Source organism: Aotus nancymaae, unplaced genomic scaffold, assembly GCF_030222135.1.
Source record: "Aotus nancymaae isolate 86718 unplaced genomic scaffold, 86718_ANA_hifiasm-v0.15.2.pri h1tg000161l, whole genome shotgun sequence".
NCBI lineage: Eukaryota > Metazoa > Chordata > Mammalia > Primates > Aotidae > Aotus > Aotus nancymaae.
The window spans coordinates 378,493-406,443 of NW_026988576.1; the positions used below are offsets into that span (position 1 = coordinate 378,493).

Here is a 27,951-nt window from a genome sequence, read left to right on the forward strand (position 1 = left end):
TGATTTTAAGGGACCAGGACCACAGATGATTCTTGGACGGTTCTATTTCATGAGGAAGCATTGCAGCTATAGTGCTTTTCTTAGGATGAAGGAAAAATGTTTTCCTCCTTTTAATATAACCCTCTACACACTTTTTCCAGATGACTGCAAATGTAGGGGATTGTGTATGTGCTTTGGATTTCAGCTGAAATATGACTAACTTCCTGTGTGAATTTGAGCAAGTCAATTGACCTCTTTGCCCTCAGTTTTTTTAATCTTTAAAATGGGAGTAAGGATGCTTCCCTGTTCTATGCCATCCTCTTATTTCCACCTAATTTAATTCTATGACTTTTTCAGTTTTTTTGTTCGAATGCTACCGTCTTGGATTAGATCAAGTGCTGTATCTCATCTGGAGGTAACTTCTCATTGCACTTGCAACTGTTTGTCCTTGTTTTTGTGGTTTTGTTTTGATTAATGTCTTTCTAGCTCATTGGACTCTGAGCGAGCAGAGATCATGCCTCCTTAGTTCCCTGTTATATTCTCTCTCTCTCTATATATATATATAGAATATATATATTCTATATTCCCTGTTATTCCTAAATATATAACATATATTTATGATGCTATCATAATATGTCTAACTCTTTCTATAGATTCACCTCTTCTTTTCCATAATATAACTGCCCATTGGCCAGTAGATAGCAGTGGAACTTGCACAAAACCTGGCACCTGAGAGATGCTAAATCCCCATTTGCTAATGCATAAATAAATGTGTGATTATTGCCATAATTAGAGAAAACACACGAAATGACTGGCGTATAGTAGGTGCTTAGTAAATGACACCAATTGTTTTTCAGTGCAATTTATGCTATAAATAAACATTTAATATTCTTTTCTCACATTTAATATATGGAGAGAATGGGGTGAATTTGGGACAACTACAATTTAAACTGTCCAAGTCAAGAAAAAAATGTGGTGTGATAAACTACTGGAAGCGTGACACACTTTTTAAAGACTAAAGAAATGAAATAGCCACAGTTTAAATCAAAGGATAATAAATGCAGGAAAAAGTTGTGTTTGCTAGATTTCCTTGCCCCCCGACAACCCAAACTCCAAAGAGTGTATCTTCTTTCAAAGTGTGTGGTGAAAGTAATCCCCTACCCAAGTGTTCACACTGACTGTCACTGGTCTCACCCTTCCTCTTCACAACTCGGGGATTATTTTAAAGGTCTCTTTAATATCGGCCAGTCCAAATATTCTCTTGTCAAAGATTTCTGGGGCCTGTACTTGAAGAAAGAGACGATTTTCTCAAATCTGTGAACAGGACACTTTTTTTTTTTTTTTTTTTGGTCAAAATAAACCATCTGCTTGTACAACTGTTTCTAATTACTTCCCTGCCTAGACTCTCCACTGAGGGGTTTGGCACCAGCACCGGGCCCAGAGCAGTGCCGCTGCCCAAATCCTCGCTGCAATTGCAACTCCGGCTGGAGCCCCGGACCTGCACGCCTGGGTGTCCGTGGGTCCGTCTGCCCGGCCATCTGCTGGTGGCACCACTCCCTCCTGCTGCCTCCCCTGCTGAACCCCACCTTGCAGAAGTGCTGCTCCCCCCGAGCAGCCCAGGAGCTCAGCATGCGTCCCCCCGGCTTCAGCAACTTCTTGCTGCTGGCGTCCTCCCTTCTCTTTGCTGGGCTGTCAGCTGTTCCTCAAAGCTTCTCGCCATCTCTGAGGTAAGTCTGGTTTGTTATTCTTCAGGACAGACCTGCCCTGCTTATGTGGCAGGGCTCAAGCTTGCAGGACGGCTGCCCTAAGCCAAGAGCTGTTACTAAATCGAACACGGGATAAACTGTTTTCAACCTGCTCCTTTTCCTTTCCTTATATCAACACTGTGAACTGCCTCATGTCTGTCCTTTTGCTTTTCCTTTGGGAAAATGCAATCATTGAATAAAAATATCATTTCCTCTTCTGCAAATACATATCAGGAGGAATTTCTGCTATGAGTTAAAGGTAGTTCTATGGGTACCTGTATCTTCTTGCAACCTATAAAGCAGAATGAGCTCTGTTTCCTGACAGCACCAACAGGAGGTCTGTGTTACATTTGTATCACATTCTGAAAGAAACTTTGAGGCACATTGCAATATTGAAACTAAACTTTTTCAAGTCCTAAAGACTGCTTAATGCAAATTACGCCAGATGCTATCATAATATAGCTAACTCCTTCTATAGATTCACCTCTTCTTTTCCATAATATAAGTGCCCACTGGCCAGTAGATAGTAGTGGGACGATTTTTTAAAGAAGAACTGAAAAGTCAGCAAAGTGCCGTACCTTGGATTACTTTCTATTTAATCTAAATGTGCATATTAGATTCAGAGACAAATTACCAAAGAGCAGGGCAGATCGCCTGTGTCACCTGGAAGAAGGACCTGTGACCAGGGGCGCAGGTCGCCCCTTACACATTGTGGGCCCTGGTCTTGTCTCAGGTGTACCTGTTTGCTTGGGAAAATACAGCCCTCCCAGGCAGCGCTTGGACCCCAGGGAGACGTGGGCCTCAGGCTTCCGGTTCCTGGGGTTGTAGGTCTCCACCTGGAAGGAACGCTGGGGAGGAAACGTGGGCTCGGAGCAGGGGGCGGCGTCCGCGTCTGACCCCGCCTGGCTGTTGCTTGTCGCCCGCGCAGGAGCTGGCCGGGCGCCGCCTGCAGGCTGTCCCGGGCCGAGTCCGAGCGCCGCTGCCGCGCACCTGGGCAGCCGCCGGGGTCCGCGCTGTGCCACGGCCGGGGCCGCTGCGACTGCGGCGTCTGCATCTGCCACGTGACCGAGCCGGGCATGTTCTTCGGGCCCCTGTGTGAGTGCCACGAGTGGGTGTGCGAGACCTACGACGGGAGCACCTGTGCAGGTAAGAGGGCGGCGCTGGCTCCTCCCTCGGGAGGTCGCAACTCCTCCTGTGGGATTTCTGCCACTCGCTAGAAGAGTGAAGGGTGGGGACACTCCTTCCTTCACACAAGCACCAATTAAGTCACTGCAGTTGACACACTTTGGCTAATTCCGGCATCATTTATCACAATACTTTATCCCCCAGGCTCCAAACTTGAATGGAAGTAATACTTTAAAAAATCATTCACACAATTATATTTTTAATGTAATTATTATTCTTTTTAAAGATAGGGTCTTGCTATATTGCCCAGACTGGTCTCCAACTCCTGGGCTGAAGCCGTCCTCCTTGGCTTCCCAAAGTGTTGGGATTACAGGCCTGAGCCACTGCACCTGGCCTTCATTTGCTTAATTCTGAAATCTCACTTGCCACTAAAGTTCCTTATCACAGACTAAATTCCATAACGTCCTCACAAATGGAGTTATGTTACTGGACTCTATCCCTATCAAGAATGTTAATCATAATATTTGCAGATCATAGGCCTGTGTTTTATTTTACGTAGGAAACAGTGGGAGGAGGAATGTATTATTTTCCTCCATTCCAGGGAGGCAGGTTTTGTCTTTGAAGCTTGATTTGTCCTCTCATCATTAGAATATCGTTCACAGGTAGGAGTGCATATCAGTAAACTGTAACAAGGAAAAAAATACTTAGAGGTGACTGTTCTTGTAGTGTTTTAGCTGCTTGAATTTTTGAGTTGCAATGAAACTTGGTATTTTGTAAGGGTGGAGTGAAAATACATTCATTTTCCTTGCACATTTTTAAGGAGTGATTCAGTTTCTGATATTGGAAAGGGTCAAAAAATTCCTTCCCAGAGAACACCCTTCACCTCTTTACCTGTTTCAGATAAATGTGTCATTTTACTTAAGGCCAACAGCTTCAATTAGTGCCTTGTGAGTGACACAGAACTCCATTTGTGGAAGCACAACACAATACATTCCAGCCAGAGCCTGGCAAATTCATAGGAAAAACTAGCCACTTATTTTACCCTCAATGTAGCTAAGACTAATAAGACGGCCAACGCTAACACAGAAAGATCAAAAATTAGTTTATAGCAAAATATTTTTTTCTTGGAACCTGGGCCCAGGAGTGTATAGTGAGATTACTTAACATGCAGGCTGCTTGGCAATGCAAAAAATAGTCAGAGAAGGAATTTGGAAGGGCGCAGGTGCATCTACTTGGTTTGTTTTCCCCGTGAAGGCTGCAGACCAACCCTTTAAAAATACTAAATGCTGGGTGGGGTGGCTCACTCCTACAATCCCAACACTTTGGGAGGCCGAGGCAGGCGAATCACTTGAGGTCAGGAGTACAAGACCAGCCTCGCCAACATGGTGAAACCCTGTCTCTACTAAAAATACAAAAATTAGCCAGGCATGGTGGCGTGCGCCTGTAATCCCAGCTAATTGGGAGGCTGAGGCAAAAGAATTACTTGAACCTGGGAGTTCTTCAGGCCCCTGTGTGAGTGCCACAGGTGGGTGTGCAAGACCTATGATGGAAGCACCTGTGCAGGTAAGGGGATGGCGTTGTCTCCTCCCTAGGGAGGTCAGAGTTTCTCTTCTGGGATTTCTGCCACTCCTTAGAAGAGTGAAGGGTGGGGACACACTTCCCTTCACATTAGCGCCAATTAAGTTACTGCATTGTCACACTTTGGAGGTTGCAGTGAGCTGAAATCAAGCCACTGCGCTCCAGCCTGGGTGACAGAGTGAGACTTCATCTCAAAAAATAAATAAAAATAAAATATTGACTGCCACGACTTGTTATTTAACTTCGTCAGTCCTACAAGCTGCAGTGTTATTAAGGGTAGCCCTTCAGAATGAAAGCTAAGATATTGTCTAATAATTCATTCCAAATTCAACTGTTACTTGGCTTCTCTGACTTACGGCCTCTGGCAAGCCTTCTTCAATATCATGAATTTGGAACACATTTTCCAGGGCTTTTTCTACTGTTGTTTTATTAGTAAGAGGTAAGATGCAGCCTTTCGCTGGTGAAAGTTGTGAGTGCCCTCAGGTTCACTTTCCCTGTTGAAGAACCGAGGCTGGTGCTTTTTTTTTTGGTGAAATTATGAAGAAGGAATGCTGTGGTAGACAGCGTTCTTTTCTCCCTCCCATAGAAAATGATTTGTTGTTTATTCATAGCATCTTAGTCACTGCATTCCTTCCTTCCTGGTACAAAATACAGGACTGAGTCAAGCATGGCTTTGTTTGGTTATGTTTCCATTTCTGTAGAAGACCAAATGCTTCTTTTTAAGACTGAATGGAATAATGAAGTTCATTTCTCACTCTCACCTTGCTGACTGATGCCCATCGAGGGCCTTGAGCAGAATCTGTCCAGGCAATTGCCCTGACCACATTTATGCGGTCCATGCAGAGATCCCTACCGGTAGCACATAGGGCTGCCTTGCAAGCTCGCTGATGTATTCTATGCTTCAAATTTAGCTTCTCAATTTTATTTTTAAGAAATAGTTCCAATTGTATAACTGTAATATGGAAACCTAGCAGGTTTCCTATGTTTATGTGCACCTGTGCCTTTACCTCTTTGACAGGTTCCTGTAGGTCCTTTCCAGAAATAGGGTAACTTTCAGAGACCTCTCCAACTTCTAAGAAGAAAAAAAAAATCCTTCTCTCATAGTGCTGTATCATGGAGTGATTAAAAGTATGGGCTCTAGGCTGGGTGTGGTGGCTCATGCCTGTAATCCCGGCACTTCAGAAGGTTGAGGCAGGTGTATCACCTAAGGTGAGGATTCAAGACTAGCCTGGCCAACATGGTGAAGCCTCATCTCTACTAAAAAATACAAAAATTAGCCGGTGGTGGTGGCATGCATCTGTAATCACAGCTAATCGAAAGGCTGAGGCAGGAGAATTGCTTGAACCTGGGAGGTGGAGGTTGCAGTGAGTCCAGCCTGGCAAGACTTAAGAATAAAATGCTTTCTCAAAAAATAAAAATAAATAAAAAAAAAAGGAATGGACTCTGGGAGAAAATTTCCAGGATTCAGATCCCAGTCCTACTACTTAATAGCTGTATGAACTTGAGCAATTACTTAAACATTCTGAGTCTTGATTTCTTCATCTGTAAAATGGGAATAACAGTACCTACCTTATAGAACAGTTGTAAGGTTTAACATATGTAGAATACTTAGACTAGTGTCTGACATGAAGTGCTCAGTACATATTAAAATATATATATACATAACATAATATCATTACAGTGACGCATTAGAGGGGGGCCAGTATGGATAGAAGGATGGGTGAATGGAGATGGTAGATGGATAGACAGCTGGCCTGATGTTTGTCGGGCGTTTAATGTAGTGAGAGCAATTTAGTTCTTTTCATGTAGTCTGGGCCTGTTATTGATTCAAGGCCCAAAAGGTCAAGTAAGGATAACTGTTTTGGCCCAGCCTCAGAGCAGCTGTATTAGATACACTATGCCCTTTTAAAGTTAAGTCCATTGGGATTATGATACTGTGACTCATAAGAAACATACTTATCATAGTTTGAGCTGGTTCAAAGTGATTATGCTCCTGCCATCAGACGTCTATTTCTTCCAGCGTCCACTGGTTCATGGCACATGCATCTTCCTTAGACTTTTATAACACAAAGATCCAGCCCAGTGAGTGTTCCTGTGGATGTGATGGTCTATTAAGGCATAAAATAATTTTGGTAGAATGTGTCTTTAAAAATGGCAAAATATTTGATTGCATGGAATGAAACTTTCAGTTGATTCCTGGTTGACCCCATGACCAGCTATAATGATACTTAAATAATATATTGGTTTCTTAGAAATCTTTTAAAATTGTTGTTGAAATATGTCACTTAAGGAGTTTTGGTTTTAGTAATTTAGAAAGGGCTAATTGGATTCAATTTAGCAACACTTGTGAAGTACTGCATATTTTCTAGGCTCTCTCCTGTTGAAGGGAGTATAAAGATGAGGGATAGAAGGCAGCTTATCATTGAGTAGAGAGACACAGAGAATTACCAGATATCTATAATGTAATGCAAGATGTCATTTGTACAAATTTTTATGAGGGCTCCATTGAGCTAGGGATTATATATTATGGTTAAAAGTTCTTGAGAAAGAGGTAGCATTTGACATAAGCACTTAAGTACTGGGAGATTTTTTAATCCAAAAGGTGGACTGTTGGAATTCTGAATAAGGACAATCTTAAGCAAAGATGTAGAGGCAGAAAAACATGTGGATGTTTGGGGAACAGTGAGGGCTACAAGGGTTGTCGGGGCTCGTTCTTAGAGCTGTAAGGAAAGTAATAAAGGATATGTTGGGAATTACAGTTGATCATATTGTGGAGAGTTTGTTCTTGATTAAACAGCATAAAAGAGCTATTAAGAGTTCCAAAGATGGGAGTGATCATTAGTGCTCTGATTCATGGAAAGAAATACAGTCAGTCCTCTGTATCTGCTGGGGATTGATTCCAGGGAATCTTCCCCCACCAGTGGATACCAAAGATGTTCCCATCTCCGATATAAAATTGTATAGTATTTGCGTGTAACCTATATGCCTCCCCCAGTAAACTTGAAATCACGTCTTGATTACATCTAATACCTCATGCAACATATATGCTATGTAAATAGTTGTTATACTGTATCTTAGTTGTATTACACTGTTATTTTGTATTACACTGTTATTTTTTTCTGCATACTTTTAATCTGCTAATGAGGAGCCCACAGATGGCCTGCTGTATGGTGCCCAAAGGTATGGCAAGTTAAAGTGGAGAACCAATGGGAAGGAACTCCACGGGAGAGGCAATAAGAACAGAATCATTATTATTTTTAAAGTCCATTTAAAAGCAGAATCGATGTGAATTAGTGCCCAAGGGTGAGTAAGATGAATTAAAACTCATGCTGGGTTCTTAAGTCTGTGAGATTGGAAGTGTGATGGAACCGATGGAATAAATAAATCTCAAGAAAGAAACAGATAACCAAATCCGTGACTTAAAGTTCTTTTTAAAGAACTCTTATTTTTATCTGGAATTGATAGAACATGAAAAATTAATGCTAGCAGAAGGAGATTCCAATTTCATTGGCCAACACATCTGGGGCAGGACGAGAATCTTGTCTGAACTGTTGACATGGGTTAACTTGTTTGTGTTGTTAATCCTAAGCCAGTTTTTAAATTTATCTGATATTTAGTGTCTTTTTCTGCTACAATATCCTTATGGATATAAAGAACCTTATATTCTGTGTGACATTGAGCATGATTCATATTATATATGTATAAATTTATTTAATATTCATATCCTTTATACACTTCTACATTTATTGAGACTATAAGCCATCCTTAGCTGGGTATGGTGGCTCACACCTATAATCCCAGCACTTTGGGAGGCTGAGGTAGGTGGGATTGCTTGAGCGCAGGAGTTTGAGATCAGCCTGGGCAACATGGTAAAACTCTGTCTCTACCAAAGATACAAAAATTAGCTGGGTGTGGTGCACACCTGTAGTCCCAGCTACTAGGCAGGCTGAGAGAGGGGGATGGCTTGAGCCCAGGAGGCATAGGTTACAGTAAGCCATGATCATGCCATTGCACTCCAACCTGGGTAACAGAGGGAGGCCCTGTTTCAAAAAGCTAAATAAATGAACATAAGTCATTCTTACAAATACTGATTTTTATGTGCAAATATTAATAATATAAAATAATTAGAATACATTGAAACATTTTTAATATGTCAAAATTAGTAATTTTTTTCTTGAAGATATTTGACTTTTATACTGTTAAGTAAATAGTATGGGAATTATATGTGACTATTAATGGTAACCATTAAAAATCAGGCGACAACAGATGCTGGAGAGGATGTGGAGAAATAGGAATGCTTTTACACTGTTGGTGGGAATGTAAATTAGTTCAACCATTGTGGAAGACAGTGTGGTGATTCCTCAAGGATCTAGAACGAGAAATACCATTTGATCCAGCGATCCATTACTGGTAAATCCAAGGTGGGCTAGATAGAGGTAAAGGAGCGGGCAAGGAAGACAGGATGAGGATTGAAGAAAGCGAGAGAAGTTGGAAAATAGAAAAAGACTAAAAAAAAACCCTGAGTGAATCCGCAACTAGGCTTGGAGGGAAATCATTCAACATAAGAAAAAATGCCATTCTAACTGGCATCAGATAGTATCTCAATGTGGTTTTGATTTGCATTTCTTTAATGACCAGTGATGATGAGCTTTTTTTCATATGTTTGTTGGCTGCATAAATGTCTTCTTTTGAAAAGTGTCAGTTCATATCCTTTGCCCACTTTTGATGGGGTTGTTTTTTCTTCTTGTAAATTTGTTTAAGCTCTTTGTAGATTCTGGATATTAGCAGCTCACTGCAAACTTCAAAAATCTCTGGGTTCAAGCGATTCTCCTGCCTCAGTCTCCTCATTAGCTGGGACTACAGGCGTGCGCCCCCATGCCTGGCTAATTTTTGTATTTTTAGTAGAGATGGGGTTTCACCATGTTGGCCAACTCCCGATCTCAGATAATCTGCTTGTCTTGGTCTGCCAAAGTGCTGGGATTATGGACATGAACCATGGCACTTGGCCTTTTCCATATAATTTTTGATAATTAACACTAGGTGTCTGTCTAAAACACGAAGAGAGACTTAAAGCCCAAGAGTTGCCTGAGTTCAGTGCCTGACATTGCCATTTGCCTGCTGTGGCGCTACAGGGAGGTTACCCAAGAGTTTATAACCTCTGTTTCCTTATGGTTGAAAAGAGGGCAATAATAGTACCAAATAGGGATAATGACAGTGCCAAATACATGTGAGTGATTAATAAATCACTGGAGTTATTATGCTTACGTATGCGAGACACCCCTCTCCTACCCTAGCTTAATTCCTGGTTCTAAGATATTTATTTTCAAATAAGCAATTTTCTTTCCATGTTATATCTTTCTCCAGCACTAAATTCATGTCTTGAAATTACTCTGGTAGTCTTTGAACTACTCTATCCCAGCCAGCTTGCCTGCTCCATAGTGCCAGGGCTGGGTGTGCCCTCAGCCCTGGCCAGCGTGAGGAATCTGAGAGCTTACGCATCATGCCCCAAATCACTACACTTCCAGCCTTCTGAGTCTTGTATCTGTCTTTGTCTCAGAACCTGCCTTTTGTGTTCCTGTCCCTGAAATCTGTACCCTGATTTATACCATCATAATTGATCTCATGGAATGCTCCAGAATCCTGCCCTCAGAACTGTGTAATTAGTCCTTGAATTTGGAATTTTCGTTCTTTGCTGGAAACCTTTAGACATCTACAAACTCCCAGGGCTTTACTCCGTCAGTACAGTTCTGCTTCTGACTCTTCCTCCGTCTGAGATTCCTTTTATTTCTAAGCTGTTCCTTGATCTCCTCTAAATCGTTGATCCCAAATAGGATGATCCCAGAAATTGCTTCTTCAATTGCAAAAATGCAGAAAGCAACACAATAAAAAACAAAATCAAAATAACTCACAGATTTTTAAAAATATGTAGTAAACATTACTGAATGTTCTGGAGACATTGGGTTGTGTGTTATTTAATCATAAGAATGCAAACAACTAAAGATTGAATAGGAGTCATTCTAGTTTTGGTTTTTTTTTTGTTTGTTTTTTGAGTCCAAGTCTTGCTCTATCACCCAGGCTGGAGTGCAGTGGTACAATATGGGCTCACTTCAACCTCCTCCTCTCAGGTTCAAGCTATTCTCCTACCTTAGCCTCCCGAGTAGCTGGGACTACAAGTGCGTGCCACCATGCCCAGCTAATTTTCGTATTTTTAATAGAGACGGGGTTTCACCATGTTGGCCAGTCTGGTCTGGAACTCCTGACCTCAGGTGATCCAATGGCCTCGGCCTCCCAAAGTGCTGGGATTATAGACGTGAGCTGCTGCGCCCAGCCCATTCTAGTTCTTAAAACTCCTAATGCTCTGTTACGTATTTAGCCTCTCTTCTTTCTCCTGTTTGAACCCCTCCTTCTCATCACATTTCTTTTTTAAAAATTTCATTTCAAATAATGTTGATTTTTCACAAGGAGTTTAGTTATTTTTTCTGTCATCTTATTTTTTGCCCATTCTTGGCTTCTAAAGTCTTGGCATGTACCCCAAGGTGTTGATGTCCTCAGATATTAAGGATACAGACATAGATGCATGATGCATGTGTCTGTATGTATGTGTGTGTGTGTGTGTGTGTATATATATTTACATCCTGGTTTATGTATATGTGTGTATATATGTATACATAATGAGTATATGTATATGTATGTATACGTGTACATAAATGAGAAGACCCAAGGAGGGTGTATATATATATATATATGTCTCTTCATATTATTCATGCTTGTATAGACAATAAAAATATATATTTTACCCATTTATATTTGGTATATATATATGTTTTTCGTTGCCTATACAAGCATAAATAATATATGTACACACAAACACACACATATGTATACACACATATTTGATACTCTATTTTATACACATATACCATATATATGTGAATATGTAAGTATGTGCACAAACATACATATATGTATGTTTGGATACGTGTGTGTGAGTGTAAATGTTATACTCAGGGACATACATGCATAAGCCTTTTCTGGTAGACTACTAGCAGATGGGAGTCAAGCCCACTTTCAGATTTCTGTAATGCTGACATTGTTGATATAAAAGTTGCTTGGGATTGATCCCACATGTGTAAACCTGCTGGAAATCAGTATCTCATTGTGGAATACTTCTGTGTCTTTCTCTGTTTAATGAATACTGTGAAAATAATGAGATATCATTTGGGTGATTCGTAATTGGATTGTTTTTTCACTGTGGAATTTATTAAATGCTTTTAGGCTATTCAAGTCACATTTGAATTACAGTTAATATTTGGTAAATGGTCCTCTTATTGTTATACTAAAACTGTGCAAAGATGGAAAAGAGATAAACAGTTTTTTTTTTTTTTTTCAAAATAAATAGTAGTGCCATTCTTATCACCAATATATTTTAATGCTATATGTATTTTTGGGGAGAATTTGGAAATGTCACCAAAATTAGGTTTCATTGGAAATCCTTGAGTCTAGGGTTGGAGGACAAAAATAACTCAGGATTCTCTAATAGCTGTCCTCTGAAAGACATAGGCTTAAAAATATAAAACTATTGATAAGTTTTCTGCATCTTAGAGGCAATAATAGCTTCTCATGTTATTTTGCTTCTAATAATAAATTTTGCTTTCTATTAACAGATACGTTATTCTTTGCTAAATTACTCTGAATCTTCTAGTCACATCTCAGCAAGAAGAAGAAAGGAAATAAATAAAACAATGTGATAAATCAGCTTTAGACTTGTCTGGATTTAAGACCCTCTACCTTAAGCAGCGGCTTGCATTAATGGAAAGATAACTGGATTAGGAGACAGGAGAAACAGGCCCTACTATACATTTTTCCACTTATCTACTATGTGATCTTGGCAAATAACAAAAATATCCACCTAAGCCTCAGCCACCCATGTATATTTGGTATAACACTTCTGACTTTTTCAAAGGGAAGGTATGAGGTTGAGGAACCCTGCAATGAATAATTTGCACTTTGTAGGGGCTCTGTAAATATATGCTCAGTGAATAAATGAGATTTAACTTATTTAAATTACCATGATGGCTTGGAATAAATATTTAGGTAAAGGCATCTGAACAGATTCATAATTGAGAATGGTGGCACTCGTGTAGAGAGCAGAGGATGAAGACACTCATAACTAAGAGCAGAGGTAGCGATGTTACTGACAAACAGTTGACAAGCAAACCAAAATGAAACGTGGAGTCAGAAAGGCCAAGAAAACTTGGAGGGGAGGGTATTCTCTTAGTCATCCAAGTAAACCATGGCCAGCTTTGACTCATCCTCTTCATTTGCTCTCATATTCTGCCAATATTGCTAATGTTTTTACTTAGTTTTCTGCTGAATTTAGTTCTGTTGCTAGTGCCTTAGCTTAGTCTTCATTTCCCTTGACAAGGAATATTAATAATAATTGTTACGTCCTTATCACACTTCAAGCTTCAGGCTGTCTTCCCTCCCGTCTTTCCTGTATACTGCCACTTGGTGAATTGCCATAAGTGACATTTTGTCAAGTATCTGTGCTTTTACAAATTCCCTTCAAAGATCATTCTAACCATTTATACTGGCCACTTAGTCTGTACCCCTGCTTTGATTCACTTCATGAACACACACTGAGGGTATATACTATAGGTATCAAATCTGAACTTTGACTTCCAATCTACCTGGCTATTAAGACATTCTAGAATCTGATTCCCCTTTAATGGCATGCTGATCCTCTTTCGTCTTCCTCACCTTGTGTGCTCCCAACTCTGGTTATATCTTAATATCACCATCATTTAATACAGTCTATTCCAAACACATTTTTCACGATTTCATGTGTTTCTTATGTTCACAAATATGTTGAATACTCTGAATACTGGCACTATCTCACATATTTTTCTGGAAATTAAAAAAAAATTTAGCACAAAAAAAGATATTTGGAACAGTTCTGAGTAAACAGTACAGATCCATCTTTCCTGGAATTCTGCTTTGTGTGGTTTTGAATTACTGTCTAGTGTCCTTTTATGTCAACCTGAAGGGCTTCCTTTAGAATTTGTTGCAGGGTAGATGGTTTAGTCCATTCAGGCTGCTGTAATAAAATACCCTAGACTGAGTAATTTAGAAACAGCAGAAATTTAATGCTTACAGTTCTGGAGGCTAGGAAGTCTAGAATCAAGGTGCCAGCAGATTCAATGTATGGTGAGGGCTCATTTCGGCTTCCAGGATAGCTCCTGTGTCTTCACATGTTCGTAAGAATAAACAGGCTCCCCCAAGCCTCTTTTGTAAGGGCACTAATCCCACACATGAGAGTGGAGTGCTCATGACCTAATCACCGCCTACAGACCCACCTTCTTAATACTGTCCTATTGGGGATTAGGTTTCTACATATGGTTCAATATTTGCATCATAGCAGCTGGTCTACTAGCTGACCTTGGCAAAGGGAAACCTCACATCAGTGGGACGGGGATATTGAAACCTTTGTCCTTTGGGAAATTTAGCTTCCAAACCTGGTCTGAGATTTAAAGGCAAGAGTCACGTCTAAGACGGTGGAAAAGTCTAGTACTGCTAGACTGAAAGTATCAGGGGAATTTACTGGGCATTTTTGGGATCCATGTGGGTAAATTCTCAAGGTATTTTCTATTAACTTCTAAATTGATAAAGATAGAGAGCCACACTGAGGTTGCAAATCTCATTTTCTTTGGAAAAGGAGTACTTTGTGTTTCCAAGAATCACATTTCCTGGCAAATAAGAAACTATATTTTGTAATAGAAGTCATTCTTCGGTCTACTCTAAATCATCTTACTTAAGGCTGGGTAGAAGAATGAGGGCTTTATAAAGGGAAAAGAAAAATAAGACTTTATAAGGGTGCTTACTGACTTGACCTTGTGTGACCCCACTCTTAGGTTATAAGATAAAATCAGTCCCTGTGCCAAGAGCCCTATCGTTGTAATTGTTTGTACATAGTCACTAGTTCAAATATGGAATTATTCTAAGTGAATACTTACCCACTCTAGTTTCCTGTTCTGTTATTTTATCTGGAAACTTCCTAGGGAAAGGCAGGCTAAAAAAAAATTTTTTTTTTTTTTAAAAGGAGGTCAGTGAGTTTTGACACTGCTTAAAAACTTCTCTTATGGCAAGGTATTAACTGTAAATTCATGACTTAGTCAATGCGGGGGAGAATAAGAAGCCAAAATCAGAAAATGGAAATGTGGTAAATGCATTTCCTAATTGTTCATTACTGCTCCTTCAGAGCTATCATTTTCTGCTGTGCAAAATCGTTAGACAAAACTAGTTATTTTTATAAACAAAGTGACTTGGCCATAGTTTCCTCTCCAAAATACAAAAGACAAGTTATAGACTATTTTCTTTCCTTTCCTGGCCAACATCATTAGTTATATAAGCTCTAAGAGCTGTCTTGACGTGGAAATAATTCATTTGTTTCAAGAAAGAAAATATTTGATTTGTTAACTATGTACTGGAGAGACTTTTCTCAGTTGCCTGCTTGGTTAATTTTAAGCCTTGAAATTAATGCTATATTAGTAATACAAATAAAAGAAGTATCTACTTATATTTGAGAATGCTATACTAGAAAATAGTTTCATACATATGAATTCATTCAATTTTTATAATAACTTTTAAGAGGTAGTCAAAACAATTATTCTCCAACTGTTGTGCTGAGTAAGCCTGAGGAGAAATTCCTCCCACCCCAAACCAATTTTCTTCAGCATTATAGTAAAATTATCCAAAACCACATATGTGGGGATAATTTCTTTATGAAGTTTCGAGTACTGAAATAAAAACATAATTTTCAGAAACTTTATTTACATTTACAAATGTAACTTTTTTTGAGTTTTTTCTTGGAAAAGTAGATTTTGATTCTTATCTTTGTCTTATGTTAGAGAGTGCATGTAGCAGCTCAAATCATAAGAAAGTACTGGGCAAAAGAACTTATGTATTTAATGTTTAAAAAAAGTTGAAATAACAGAAATCATCGGGACAAAATTATTTGCTGTACTGAGAAGGAGCATTTTCTAAGCTGTAGTTGAAGTTTTTAGAGAGATTACATTTAGCATCAACTATATCCAAATAAGAAGGATCCTCCTGAGTCAGCATTTGAAAAAACTCCTCCATAACCTGTAATTTTTCTTGTCTATAAAAGTGAAAGAAAATGTAGGTGGGAGAGTTGAGTCTACATATTTGTCATTTTCATGGATGTTACCTTAAATTATTTTGTGTATTACATGTTTTGGCTATTATGAATAAGTCACACCGGAGATTCTCTTTTGTTCTTATAAAATTAAATTTTATAAAGTGAACTCCAAAAATTTAAATGCATGCAGCTTTTAATATATGTATAGCCTTTTTGAGATCAAAGCAATGTGAACCAACAACACTGCAAAGAGAGAAAAGAAAGGTGTTTAGAGAAAACTGAACCATTTTGATTGGATCATCATGTAGGTTTACTTTGCACCTTGGAAATGAATGGGTGAACCTTGGGTCATAATGTGAAGGACATGGGGACATCCTGCCTGCCTGGGATTCTGGATATTCTGGTCTTTCTGTATTTCAAATATCTCTGTTAATATACCAGATACTGAATTTTAAGACCTATGAGTGGCAAAGTGCTGATCTTTTATTAAAAGAGATAGTCTTTACGGAATGCAACAATCTTTTCCCTGGAAAAACTAAGCAGGCAGGTTTGGGTAGGATGAAAATGCAGAGGCAGAATGCTCTGGAAGCTGCTTGGGAATTGGAATTAAAAAACAAAAGTTGTTTGATCTTTCTTCACTGTTGATGACTGTGTGATCTTGCACAAATCACGTAACTTCTCTGAGCCTCAGTTAAATTAAATTCAAAAGGCACTTATTAAATGTCTCCAAAAGGATGTCTAGAGAACAGGGAAATCTTATGATCAGACCTAGCCTCATTAGCTGTGAGAATTCAGCCATCAGAAGTCAACAGCAACTGAATCCAGAGACTGCAGATTTGATAAAAGGGTGGAAAGATTTTGTTTTCTTATAGTTGACTGCTAAAGCAGGTAATATTCTGTTACCTTAGTAACCTTGGAAGTTCTGCTTTCCTTGAGGATTTGAGAACTCTCATATCCATAAGTAATTATTTAATGCATGTCCAGTATCTGAAAGGTATTATAATATAGGCATTACTATTCTATAAAGTAGACTTGGTATTTGTCTTTAATTCCTCAACTATCTGCACACAGTCCATTAAAGTTCAATGAAATAATGATATTTGGGTGCATCTCAACATTTACCCTCTGGGTGTGTAGTTATCAAAAACCATAATAGTCACTGCTGCCCTTTATATGACAGTCAAAAAGGCAACCTTGCAAGAGAGCCAGGACTTTGAAGAACAACTAATGAATGACATTTGTTGGGGAGCGTTGGGGGGTTGTTTAGAAGAGAATAGCAATAGTCTGGAAAACAAATTCCTTTTCTAGTAGGACAACATTCTATGGAGTGTCCTTAAAAATCTATTTAATTATGATAATGCATTCCATATGCTTATTATGAATTTGAAATAAGGTAATGATAATAGAGCTAACATTTATTTCGAATTGCTATATGCTTCTTGTGTGGTGTTAAATTCTGTCAATAAACCAATAGCAGGATGACCATTCTAAAAATAAAAGCCTGAGCCTGTAAAAGATTACATTAAATGTTTAAGATCACATGTTGTCTGACATCAAAACTATGCAATCCATCACTTTGTTATTAAGTTATATCAGTTAGCACCGTGACACTGGCTAGCAGATGCCCCAAGAAGTATTAAATCTCTTTTCTGCAATTTTGAATTATCACATGCAGTATTAATCCACAATAATTAAATGTCATTTTTATATGTGAAAGTATGAGAGGAAGAACGGTGAGGAGATTGAAGGGGAAAGACTGTACTGGTTCCAAAATTGGCTTTGCCTATTATGAACTGTCAATTTTGGGAATTAGTTGATTTCCTCGTGCCTCTGTTTCCTCCTATCATAGTGTTTTTATTCAGAAAACTTCCTGGCAGGTTGTAAGTACTCAACAGCAGCTTCTCTTTTGTTATCAATATTATCAGGCCATTCCCATGTCACTCTGATTATATTATATACTCCTCAAGGGCAAGAATAGTATCTTATTTTCTATAAGATTTTCTCTTAGGTCTTTGTTGTTATTGCTACAGGAATGCTTCATTACAGACCACCACAACATTTAATGGCTTACAAAAAGGCAACATAAGTATATATGTGTGTGTGTATATATATGTGTGTATATGTGTGTGTGTATGTGTATATATTTCTCACTCTTGGGTGTGCAAATGAGCTACAATGCAGCTAGGCGAGACTGGCCATCAGGCTGAAGGCTGGCTGCATTCTGCTGCACATTATTCTTATGCTACCCAGGCTATTTTTTGTTATTGTGTATCACAGGAGCACTAGAAAGCGAGAGGAAATGCTTGAGGTCTCTTGAAGCTTTGACTTGGAACAATAACCTGCACTATATATCCAAATATCACTGGGCAAAAGGAGTCACAGGGCCAAGCCAGATATCTCTGCTCTGCATGGTGGCATGGTGGGAGTGAGGAAGGAGCTGAGAGCAATAATACCATCAGTGGGATTTAGCATGGATATTCAAATATTCAGTGAAATTAATTTATTGACATGATTGTAAGTATCTGACATTTAAATTAATTTGGAAATAAATACATTTTATTTATATTTTAAGTATAACCACATTAATCAATTACGTAGTAAATTATATTGACATCATAAGACATTAGGTCTATATTTGGGAATTCATTTTTATGAGATTGATATGAACTCTCTATTAATTTCTGAATATGTTTTTACTTTAAAAAAAATTTTCTTCTCTTCAAAAAAATCCTTTATTTCCTAAATATAGGCTTACTGTCTTATGAGTTAAAGAACACTGCACTGAAATATATCCAATATAGCACTTTATGGCATTTTCCAAATGCTACTAGTGTAAATGTATGCTCCAAATCCCGTAAAGCACAGCAAAGGTAACAACCAAATTATTGGTACAAATCACGAGACAGATTCAGTAGTTGTCTGTCTTCTATGCACATTCAGTAAGCCACTTATCTAATTTTTGTTACATTAATTTTCATGCTTTTTCTACCTTAAAATGGTATTTTATGTAGGATAATATGTTTAGATCTTTGGATAAGCTACTTTTAGAATTTCTTGAGAATTTCAAGAGTATTGGAAGCAGTAAACATATTTATTATTCAGATTTCTGTTTGGGAGGTTTTTGAACAATATAACAACTGAAGAAGAAAGGAAAATATAAATGGTTTTAAATGATGTTAGGTGTCACATAGACTTGGGTGACCAGTGAACTATAGTAAATTAAATGACAATGGTATTGTGAAGTCTGTTAACTTAATGCAGAGTATTGTTTCATTTTTCTAATGAGAAAATTTAAGTTCTTTAGGAACTAATATTTCTATAAAGTCTCATTGATTTTGAAATTTAAAATACATTTTGGTTTGATGTCCATATTTGTATAAATACATTTGAGAAACGTGTGCAATTATTAGAAAGTTTATCCATATCAAATAGACACAATCTTTAAGAATTAAAACTCTAAAAATGGACTGCTTTCTCATATATAGAACCAAGGATTTATATATTAATTTATTTCCATAAGCATATATATTCATGTTGTGTGTGTGTAATTATGTTGTTGAATCAACAGTATTTATTAAGCAACTACTATTGATAAGATGCTGCATTAGTAGTTGCAGAGGTTATGAAGATTAAAATATACGATTCTTGAGAAGGAAGTGGAATGAGATAGCCAAATAAAACCCTCCAGTGATCATCTGCCCCACAGGAACACCAAATTGAACAATTATCCATTCAGGAGAGCACCTTTATGAGAACCAAAAACCAGATGAGTGATCACAGTACCTGGTTTTAATACCAGAAAGAGGCACTGAAGAGGTAGGAAAGACAGTGTTGAATCACTACACCATGCCTCGCCCATTCACCAGCAGCAGTCATGTAGTGTGGAGAGACAATCTCTGTGCTTGAGCGAGAGAAAACAGTGATCGTGGAACTTTGCATTGGAACTCAGTGTTGCCCTGTCACAGTGGAAGACAACAAGGAGCAGAATTCAGCTGATGCCCACAGACAGAGCATTTTTATTAGCCCTAGCCGGAGAGGTATCATCCATTCCAGCAGTTGGAATCTGAGTTCTGGCTAGCACCACCACTGTGGACTAAAGTACTCTGGTGTCCTAAATTAACTTGAAAGACAGTCTAGACCATACAAGCTATGATTTCTGGGCAAGTCCTAGCTCTGTGCTGGGCCTGGAGCCAGTGGATGTGGGATGCATGTGACCGTGTGAGACATCAGCCAGGCAGCCGAGGGAGTGTGTGCATCACCACTCCCTCAACCCTAGTGCAGCTCATAGCTCCAGGAGGAGAGAGTAAAGAAGAATTTGTCTTGCAACTTGGATATCAGCTCAGTCACAATAAAATAGGATACCAGATTCCTGAAGTCCCCATTCCAGGCCCTAGTTCCTTGTGCCAGGAGGAAACCCACTACTTTGAAGGGGAGGACCAGTGCTGACAGAATTTATCGCCTGCTCACTAAAGAGCCCCCAGGCCTTGAATAAATACCAGTGGCACCCAGGCAGAACTTGCTGTGGGCCTTGGGCGAGACCAGGGCCATGTTAGATTCAGGTGTGATCCAACATGTGTCCAGCTGTGGTGGCCATGGGGAGAGACTTCTGCTTGAAGAAAGGAGGAGGAAGGGTAAAGGGAACTTTGTCTTACAGCTTGGGCAACAGTTTGGCCCAGTGGGGTAGAGGACCAAGTGAATCCCTGGGGTCCCCAGTTCTAGGCCTTGACTCCTGGATGGCATTTCTGGACCCACACTGGGCCAGAGGGAAGCCCACTGCACTGAAGGGAGAGACCCAGGCCTGGTAGCATTCACCACAAGCTGAGCCTTGAGTGAACATTGGTGGTAGACATGGAGTACTTTCCACAGACCCTGGGTGGTGGTGGCCATTGATAGAAGCTCTTTCTGCCTGACAGAAGGAGAGGGAATGGTGGGAAGAACTTCGTTTTGCACCCCACTTCAGCATTGGACAGATTATCTAGACAGAAAATCAGCAAAGAAACCTCAGACTTAATCTGCACTACAGACCAAATGGACTTGATAGATTTTTACAGAATATGTTGTCCAATGGCTGCAAAGTGCACTTATTTCTACTCTGCACATGGATCATTCTCAAGGATAGACTATATGTTAGGTCACAAAACAAGTCTTAAATATTTTTAAAATATTGAAATTATATCAAGTATTTTCTCTGACCACAATGGAATAAAACAAGAAATCAGTAACCAGAGGAACTTTGGAAACTATACAAACAAACAGAAATTAAACAATATGCTTCTGAATGACCAGTGGGTCAATGAAGTAATTAAGAAACAAATTTAAAACATTCTTGAAACAAATGAAAATGGAGAGACTATGTACCCGAACCTATGGAATACAACGAAAGCAATACTAAGAGGAAAGTTTATAGCAATAAGGACCTACATCAAAAAAGTAGAAAAGCTTCAAATAAATAACCTAGTGGTGCATCTTCAAGAATTAGAAAAGCAAGAGCAAACCAAGCCCTAAATTACTGGAAGAAAAGCAATAGTGAAGATCAGAGCCAAAATAAATAAAATTGAATTGAAAAAAATGCAAAAGATCAACCAAAGGGAAAGTTGGCTTCTTGAAAAGATAAACAAAATTGGCAAACCTTTAGCCAGACTAGAAAAAAGAGAGAAGAGCCAAATAAATAAAATCAGAGATGAAAAAGGAGACATTACAGCTGATACTACAGAAATTCGAAGGATCATTTGAGACTGCTATGAACTATATGCCAATAAATTGGAAAACCTGAAAGAAATGGATAAGCTCCTAGACACATACAACCTATCAAGACTGAACCATGAAGAAATTTGAAACCTGAACAGTTCAATAACAAGTAATGAAATTGAAGCCATATTTTATTGTAAATTAATGAAAAGTTTCCCAGCCTAGTAAAGTCCAGGACTCAGTGGCTTCACTGCTCAATTTTACCTAACATTTAAAGAACTACTACCGATCCTACTTTAACTATTTCAAAAAATAGAGGAGGAGGGAATACTTCCAAATTAATTCCGTGAGGCCATTATTACCCTGATACCAAAACCAGACAAAAACAAAGTAAGAAAACTATAGGCCAATACCCCTGATGAACATTGATGCAAAAATCCTTAACAAAATATTGGCAAACCAGATTTAACAATACATTAAAAAGATCATTCATCATGACTAAGTGGGATTTACCCCTGGGATGCAAGGATGGTTCAGCATATGCAAATCAATCAATGTGATACATCATATCAACAGGATGAAGGACAAAACCATATGATCATTTCAGTTGATACTGAAAAAGCATTTGATAAGTCACAATTACTTCATGATAAAAACCCTCAAAAAACTGGGTATAGAAGGAACATACTTCAACACAATAAAAGCCGCATGTGACAGACCTGTATCTAGTATCATACTGAAAAGGGAAAAACTGAAAGACTTTCCTTGAAAATCAAGAACATAATAAGGATGCCCACCTTTACCAGTGTTACTCAACATAGTTCTGGAAGTCCTAGATAGAGCAATCAGATAAGAAAAAGAAATAATGGGCATCCATATTGGAAAGAAAGAATTCAAATTATCCTTGTTTGCAGATGATATGATCTTATACTTAGAAAAACCCACAGATTCCACCAAAAAACTATTAGAACTGATAAATTCAGTAAGTTTTAGGATTCCAGAATCAACATGTAAAAATCAGTAGCACTTCTAAATGCCAACGGTAAACAATCTGAAAAGGAAATTAAGAAAGTAATCTCATTTCCAACAGCTACAAATAAAATGAGATAACCAAAGAAGAGAAAGATCTCTACAATGAAAACTACAAAACACTGATGCAAGAAACTAAAGAGGACTCAAAAAAAAAAAAGAGATTTCATGTTCATTGATTGGAAAAATCAATATTGTTAAAACATCCGTACTACCCAAAGCAATCTACAGATAAAATGCAATCTCTATTAAAATAACAATGACATTCTTCACAGGAATAGAAAAAGTAATTTTAAAATTTATATAACTAAAAAAGACCCAGAATAACCAAAGTTATCTTGAGTAAAAAGAACAAAACTGGAGGCATCATATTACCTGACTGCAAATTATACCACAGAGCTAGAGTAACCAGAACAGTATAGCACTGGCATAAAAAGACATATAGACTGATTGAATAGAATAGATAGCCCATAAATAAATCCATACATCTACAGTGAACTCATTTTTGACAAAGATACCAAGAATATACATTGAGGAAACACAGTCTATTCAATAAACGCTGCTGGGGAAACTGATATCCACATGCAGAAGAATAAAACTAGACTCTTATCTCTCACCATGTACAAAAATCAAACCAAAATGTATTAAAGACTTAAATCTAAGACCTCAAACTAGGAAACTTCTAACAGAAACAGTTGAGGAAACTCTCCAGAACATTGGTATGGGTACAGATTTCTTGAGTAATACCCCACAAGCACAGCCAACCAAAGCAAAAATGAACAAATAGGGTCACATCAAGTGAAAAAGCTTCTGCACAGCAAAGGCAACCATCAACAAAGTGAAGAGAACCTGCAGAATAGGAGAAAATATTTCCTATTAATCTAACAGGGGATTAATATCCAGAATATATAAGAAGCTCACACAACTCAACAGGAGAAAAATCTAATAATCCAATCAAAATGGGCCAAAGATCTGGAATAGATATGTTTGAAGACATACAAATAACGAACAGGCATATGAAAAGGTGCTCAACATCACTGATCATCAGAGAAATGCAAATCAAAATTTCAATGAGCTATCATCTCACCCCAGTTAAAGTGGCTTTTATGCAAAAGACAGGCAGTAACATTTTCACCAACAATGTATGAGAGTTGAAGAAAAGGAAACTCTCACACAGTGTTGGTGGAAATGAAAATTAGCATAGCCACTATGAAGAACAATTTGAAAGTTCCTCAAAAAACTAAAAATAGAGCTTCCATATGATCCAGCAATTCCACTGCTGGGTATAAATGAATGAGATCTTGTCATTTGAAACAACATGGATAGAACTGAAGGACATTGTTTTAAGTGAATAAGCCAGGCACAGGAAGACAGACTTTGCATGTTCTCACTAAGTTATGGGAGCTAAAAATTAACACAGTTGAACTAGTGGATATAGAGAATAGAATGATGGTTACCAGAGGCTGAGAAGGGCAGTGAATGGCAGAGGGCTGGGAGTGGGAATGGGTAAGGGGTACAAAAATATTGTTAGATACAGTGAATAAGATCTGGCATGTGTTAGCACAATGATGCTATTTTTTCCGTTCAATAACACAAATACTAGATGAAGGTAGGGTGACTACGGTCAAAAATAATTTACTGTACATTTAAAAATAACTGAAACAATACAATTGGAATGTTTGTGACACAAAGAAATGATGAATGCTTGAGGAGGTAAATACCCCATTTACCCTGATGTGATTATTACACATTCTATGCTTGTATCCAAATGTCTCACATCCTGTAAATACATACATCTACCACGTACCCATAAAAAGAATAAAATAAATTCAGAGTAAAAACTCATGATTGTTGTCCTTGAGAAACTTAGTAGTAGGTTTATGATATAGCATAATGCAGTATTAGAGAAGTACAAAGTGCTTTATATGTGAGGAGTTGGGGTTGTTTTGAAAATGAACATGACGTTGACTAGTAGGTATGAGAAGAATTGCATTGCAGCCAAACAAGAAAATGTTAAGGTAGGACATCACGGACATTTTGCTTGCCTAGGCCAGTGGGTTCTTTTAAAGATGTTGTTGGAAAGAAACCTTCAGAGATCAGTAGGAGCAGTTCATAGGAATCCTTTTGATGCCAAAAGATATATATATATATCTTATATGTATATCAATGTATGGAAGATATATATATGTATATATGTGTGTCTGTGTATACGTGTGTGTGTGTGTGTGTGTGTGTGTGTGTATGAATGAGAGAGAGAGACACTGTGAATGCCCTTGGCAGGCAATGTGAGCAGAGAATTGGCTTTTCTAGAAAGGAGTTTCTGGGACAAAACTCTTGGGATAAATGGGAAAAAGATAAAAGCCTTCAAATGGAGAGAACAAGGAGAAAGCTATTTATCTATTTTAATAGTTACTAGTGAAACTAATATTCTAAAATTCTGTGGGTGGCTATAAGAAGAAAAGGGAAAGAATGATGCTAGGCAGATTGTGATATTATAGAACTGACAGGAATTGGAGACTGGATCAGGAGGTGGAGACAGGGCTGCAATTTAGTAAATGTAAGCTTTTATGGACATTCTGGCTCTCAAATATTGCAAGTTCTGCAACCCCTCCTCCTCCCACCCCATCCCAGAGATACACATCTGAGTGTCTTTTTGGTTTGAATCTCAGGTCAAAACCCTGAATATCTGGAAGAACGCCCCACTCCCACCATGCTCGGATGCTAAGTACTTATACCTTTTGCTCATTCTTGGTGACATTTTTAAAAATTCACTTATTTCTCTCTCTCTCTTTACACTCCTAACAGGAGTTAGTCTCTTTTTTATTTTGATTTGTATATATTTTTATTTTTACCTATGTATTTTTAGTTGAAATTAATATTACACATATTCGTAGTATACAAAGTGATATTTCAATATGTATATACAATGTATCAGGATCAAATCAAAGTGATTAGCATATCCATCACCCCAAACATTTATCGTACCTGGGAGAGTCAAGGGGAATATGGTGGGGCTAGAAAGGGGAAATTGAGAAGGCAACATCTGGGAGGCAAAGAATAAGGGGAAGTTGTTCATGAAATGACAATCTGAAGGTGGAAAGTGGGGGCCAAGGAATACATCAACTCTCAAAGATTGCCAGTTTATTATATATTGAGCATGTATTAGAAGACTTGAAATATTTGACTCTTGAGTGAGACACATTTTCTTTAACATACTGCATCCAGATATTTTTCTAGTTACTTAAATTAGTATTTTTATCTGTGGGTGTCTGCCTAGGGCACTTTGACCCTTTAGATGTGGATTAGCCCTTTCTCATTAGGGTTGAGAAAGATGAATGAGAAATAAAATTATAGATTGCATGTTAAAAACACTGGTTGTGACACTGCGTATAGGGTTTTTTTCCCTCTATCTGAAGTAAAATGATACCTATCTGCCTTGTTAATTATATTTATTTGTAAAAATAGTTTCCATTTAAATTTGTGAATAATACAATAGCTCATGAAAAATATCAGAAACCTACTCTCTTGTATAATGAAAAGAAACCTAAGTATTAGTTTTTTATGTAACTACAACATTTGATTACAAGATGGAATGAAATTTAATTGTAGCATAGTATGAAATGGAAAACACCCTAAATATACCATCAAGTTTATGTTATGCTGCATAATAATTTCCTCATATACTTTCCATATATCGGCACTAAATAAAGTAAAGTAATTTAGGGTAATTTTGGAGGCAGATGTTTTTCAAATACTCATAGGTGTATCAGGTAGAATATGTTTTTTGGAGTCCATATAAGACCCAACCCAAGTGTGTGTAGGGAAAAAAATTACAATTCACTGGACCACTTAATTGAAGTACTTAGGACAGTGATTTCCAAAGTGTGATTCTTGTATTAGCAGCACATGCATCAACTAGGGACTTGTTAAGAATGTGAAATCTCAGTTTCATACTCACCACATCAGAGATTCTGGCTGTGGGCTCAACAGCGTGTGCATTAACAAGCCCTCCAGCATCTGATGCTTCCATAGTCGAGTTTAAGAAACACTGGTGTAAGGCTAGATCTATCCTTGGGTGCAAATCAACTTAGAGTTCAAAGAATACCACCAGGATCTAAATGCGGACTCTGCTAGGCACTGGGATAGCCCCACTTTCAGGCTTCACATAGTGGCTAATGTCAGCATTAGATACGTATCATCATAGCACCCTGTCCAGTGGACAGAGAAATTATCTCACCTGGAATTGAGTCTTGATGTCCCTGGGTAGCCTGACTCAGGGAGTATCTCTATCCCTCAGACAATCTCAATGCTGAGTAAGTGGGATGTTCCAGTTGTCTTAGCCTAGTCGTATTATCTACCTCCAAGGTTGCAATTAATTTAGTATGGAGGCATTGCCACAAGAAGGACAAGAAGATGTAGAACATTATTGGCAATGTGTCACAAACAGCAAAGATTCAGTTGTTTCAGAAGACAACCTCAGGCCAAAATTTATTTTACTGAAGTTATTAATGAAAAAAAAATTCAGAGATACTCTAGAAGTCAATCACTTGACTAAAGGAGAAAAATATTCACCTGCACAGAAAATGTATAGTCCCATTTTTCACTGTCCTATTACCTAGAGGCCAATTTTAGTTTCATAATCCTGATTACACTATTAATACTGGGTTACTTGGGCTAGTGTGGAATATAGCCTTGATGCTAGTAAAATAAAATTTATCTGAATATGTTTTCACTTCTAAAATTCAACTTCATTTCTTCTTAATATAAAAATTCTCCTCATTTTATTATCTTATTACATATTTTTGAAATCTAATCTAATTGTTATCACATATTTCTTTAAGTGGAATGGCTTAACGCAGATAATTAGAGGATAATTAAAGGCTTTGTCATTATTAAGATAATTAAAGTATCAATTAACTTTTTAAAAGGAAGCTTAGCCTTAATCAGAAATCCTCTGTTCACACAGCAGGACCTCAGATATGGCAGATATTCCTGAATGGGAAAAACAGTGCTTCAAACTTTGGGTACTGTAGAACTCCATCATGATTTTTCTTCATAAATCCTCACTTTTTTTTGTAGATGGCATATTTTCTCCCCTGCTTTTTGTCTAACTAGTTATATATTGCTTATTGTAGATACCTTTGCAAATACCAAAAAAAAAAAAAAAATTTACACTTCCAGAAGAAATATTTTAGCTAATTTTTCCCCAGTATTTTTCTAACTTTTATTTTTATTTTTGTGGTTAAAAGGGATAGGTAAAAACACATCAGCATAAAAAATTTACTTATCTAATGCCCTAGAAACACAGAAAGGGAATTAGAAAATACCTAGAGCTGAATGATAATGATATCTGGTTGCAAGTATTTTCTTCCATGGACTTAGGTTTATTCTATCAATGATTATGTATAGTGTTTCTATCTAAAAAGTCATGGTTTTTTAATTCTTAAGAATTCTCGGTCATTTTTCTATTCCAACATTGTCAATTGACCCAAGTTGAATATCTAGATATGAAAACCATAATATTTGATATGAAAAAATACTATATGGGATTAATAGCAGATTCACATCATAGAAAAAAAATGTGAATTTGAAGACAAAGCATTAGAAGCTATTTCAATTAAAACAGAAAAATATTTTTTATTTGTATAA

The 27,951-nt window shown here is 37.8% G+C and overlaps 1 protein-coding gene across 3 annotated transcripts in view; it reads left to right on the forward strand.

Annotated features, from left to right (window-relative positions):
* Positions 1-1,449: 1,449 nt before the first annotated feature.
* Positions 1,450-27,951, forward strand: part of ITGBL1 (integrin subunit beta like 1) — a 277,370-nt gene continuing 250,868 nt past the window's right edge. For 2 of the 3 annotated variants that reach the window (XR_010340881.1, XR_010340882.1), the window contains exons 1-2: positions 1,509-1,706; positions 2,653-2,870. Coding sequence is in view for 1 of the 3 variants with exons in the window: in XM_012440932.2 (XP_012296355.1) it covers positions 1,609-1,706; positions 2,653-2,870 (316 nt within the window). In the remaining 2 variants the exon portion in view is untranslated. Of the gene's footprint in view, positions 1,707-2,652; positions 2,871-27,951 lie in introns of all 3 variants that reach the window. The other variant, XM_012440932.2, reaches the window with a different exon arrangement.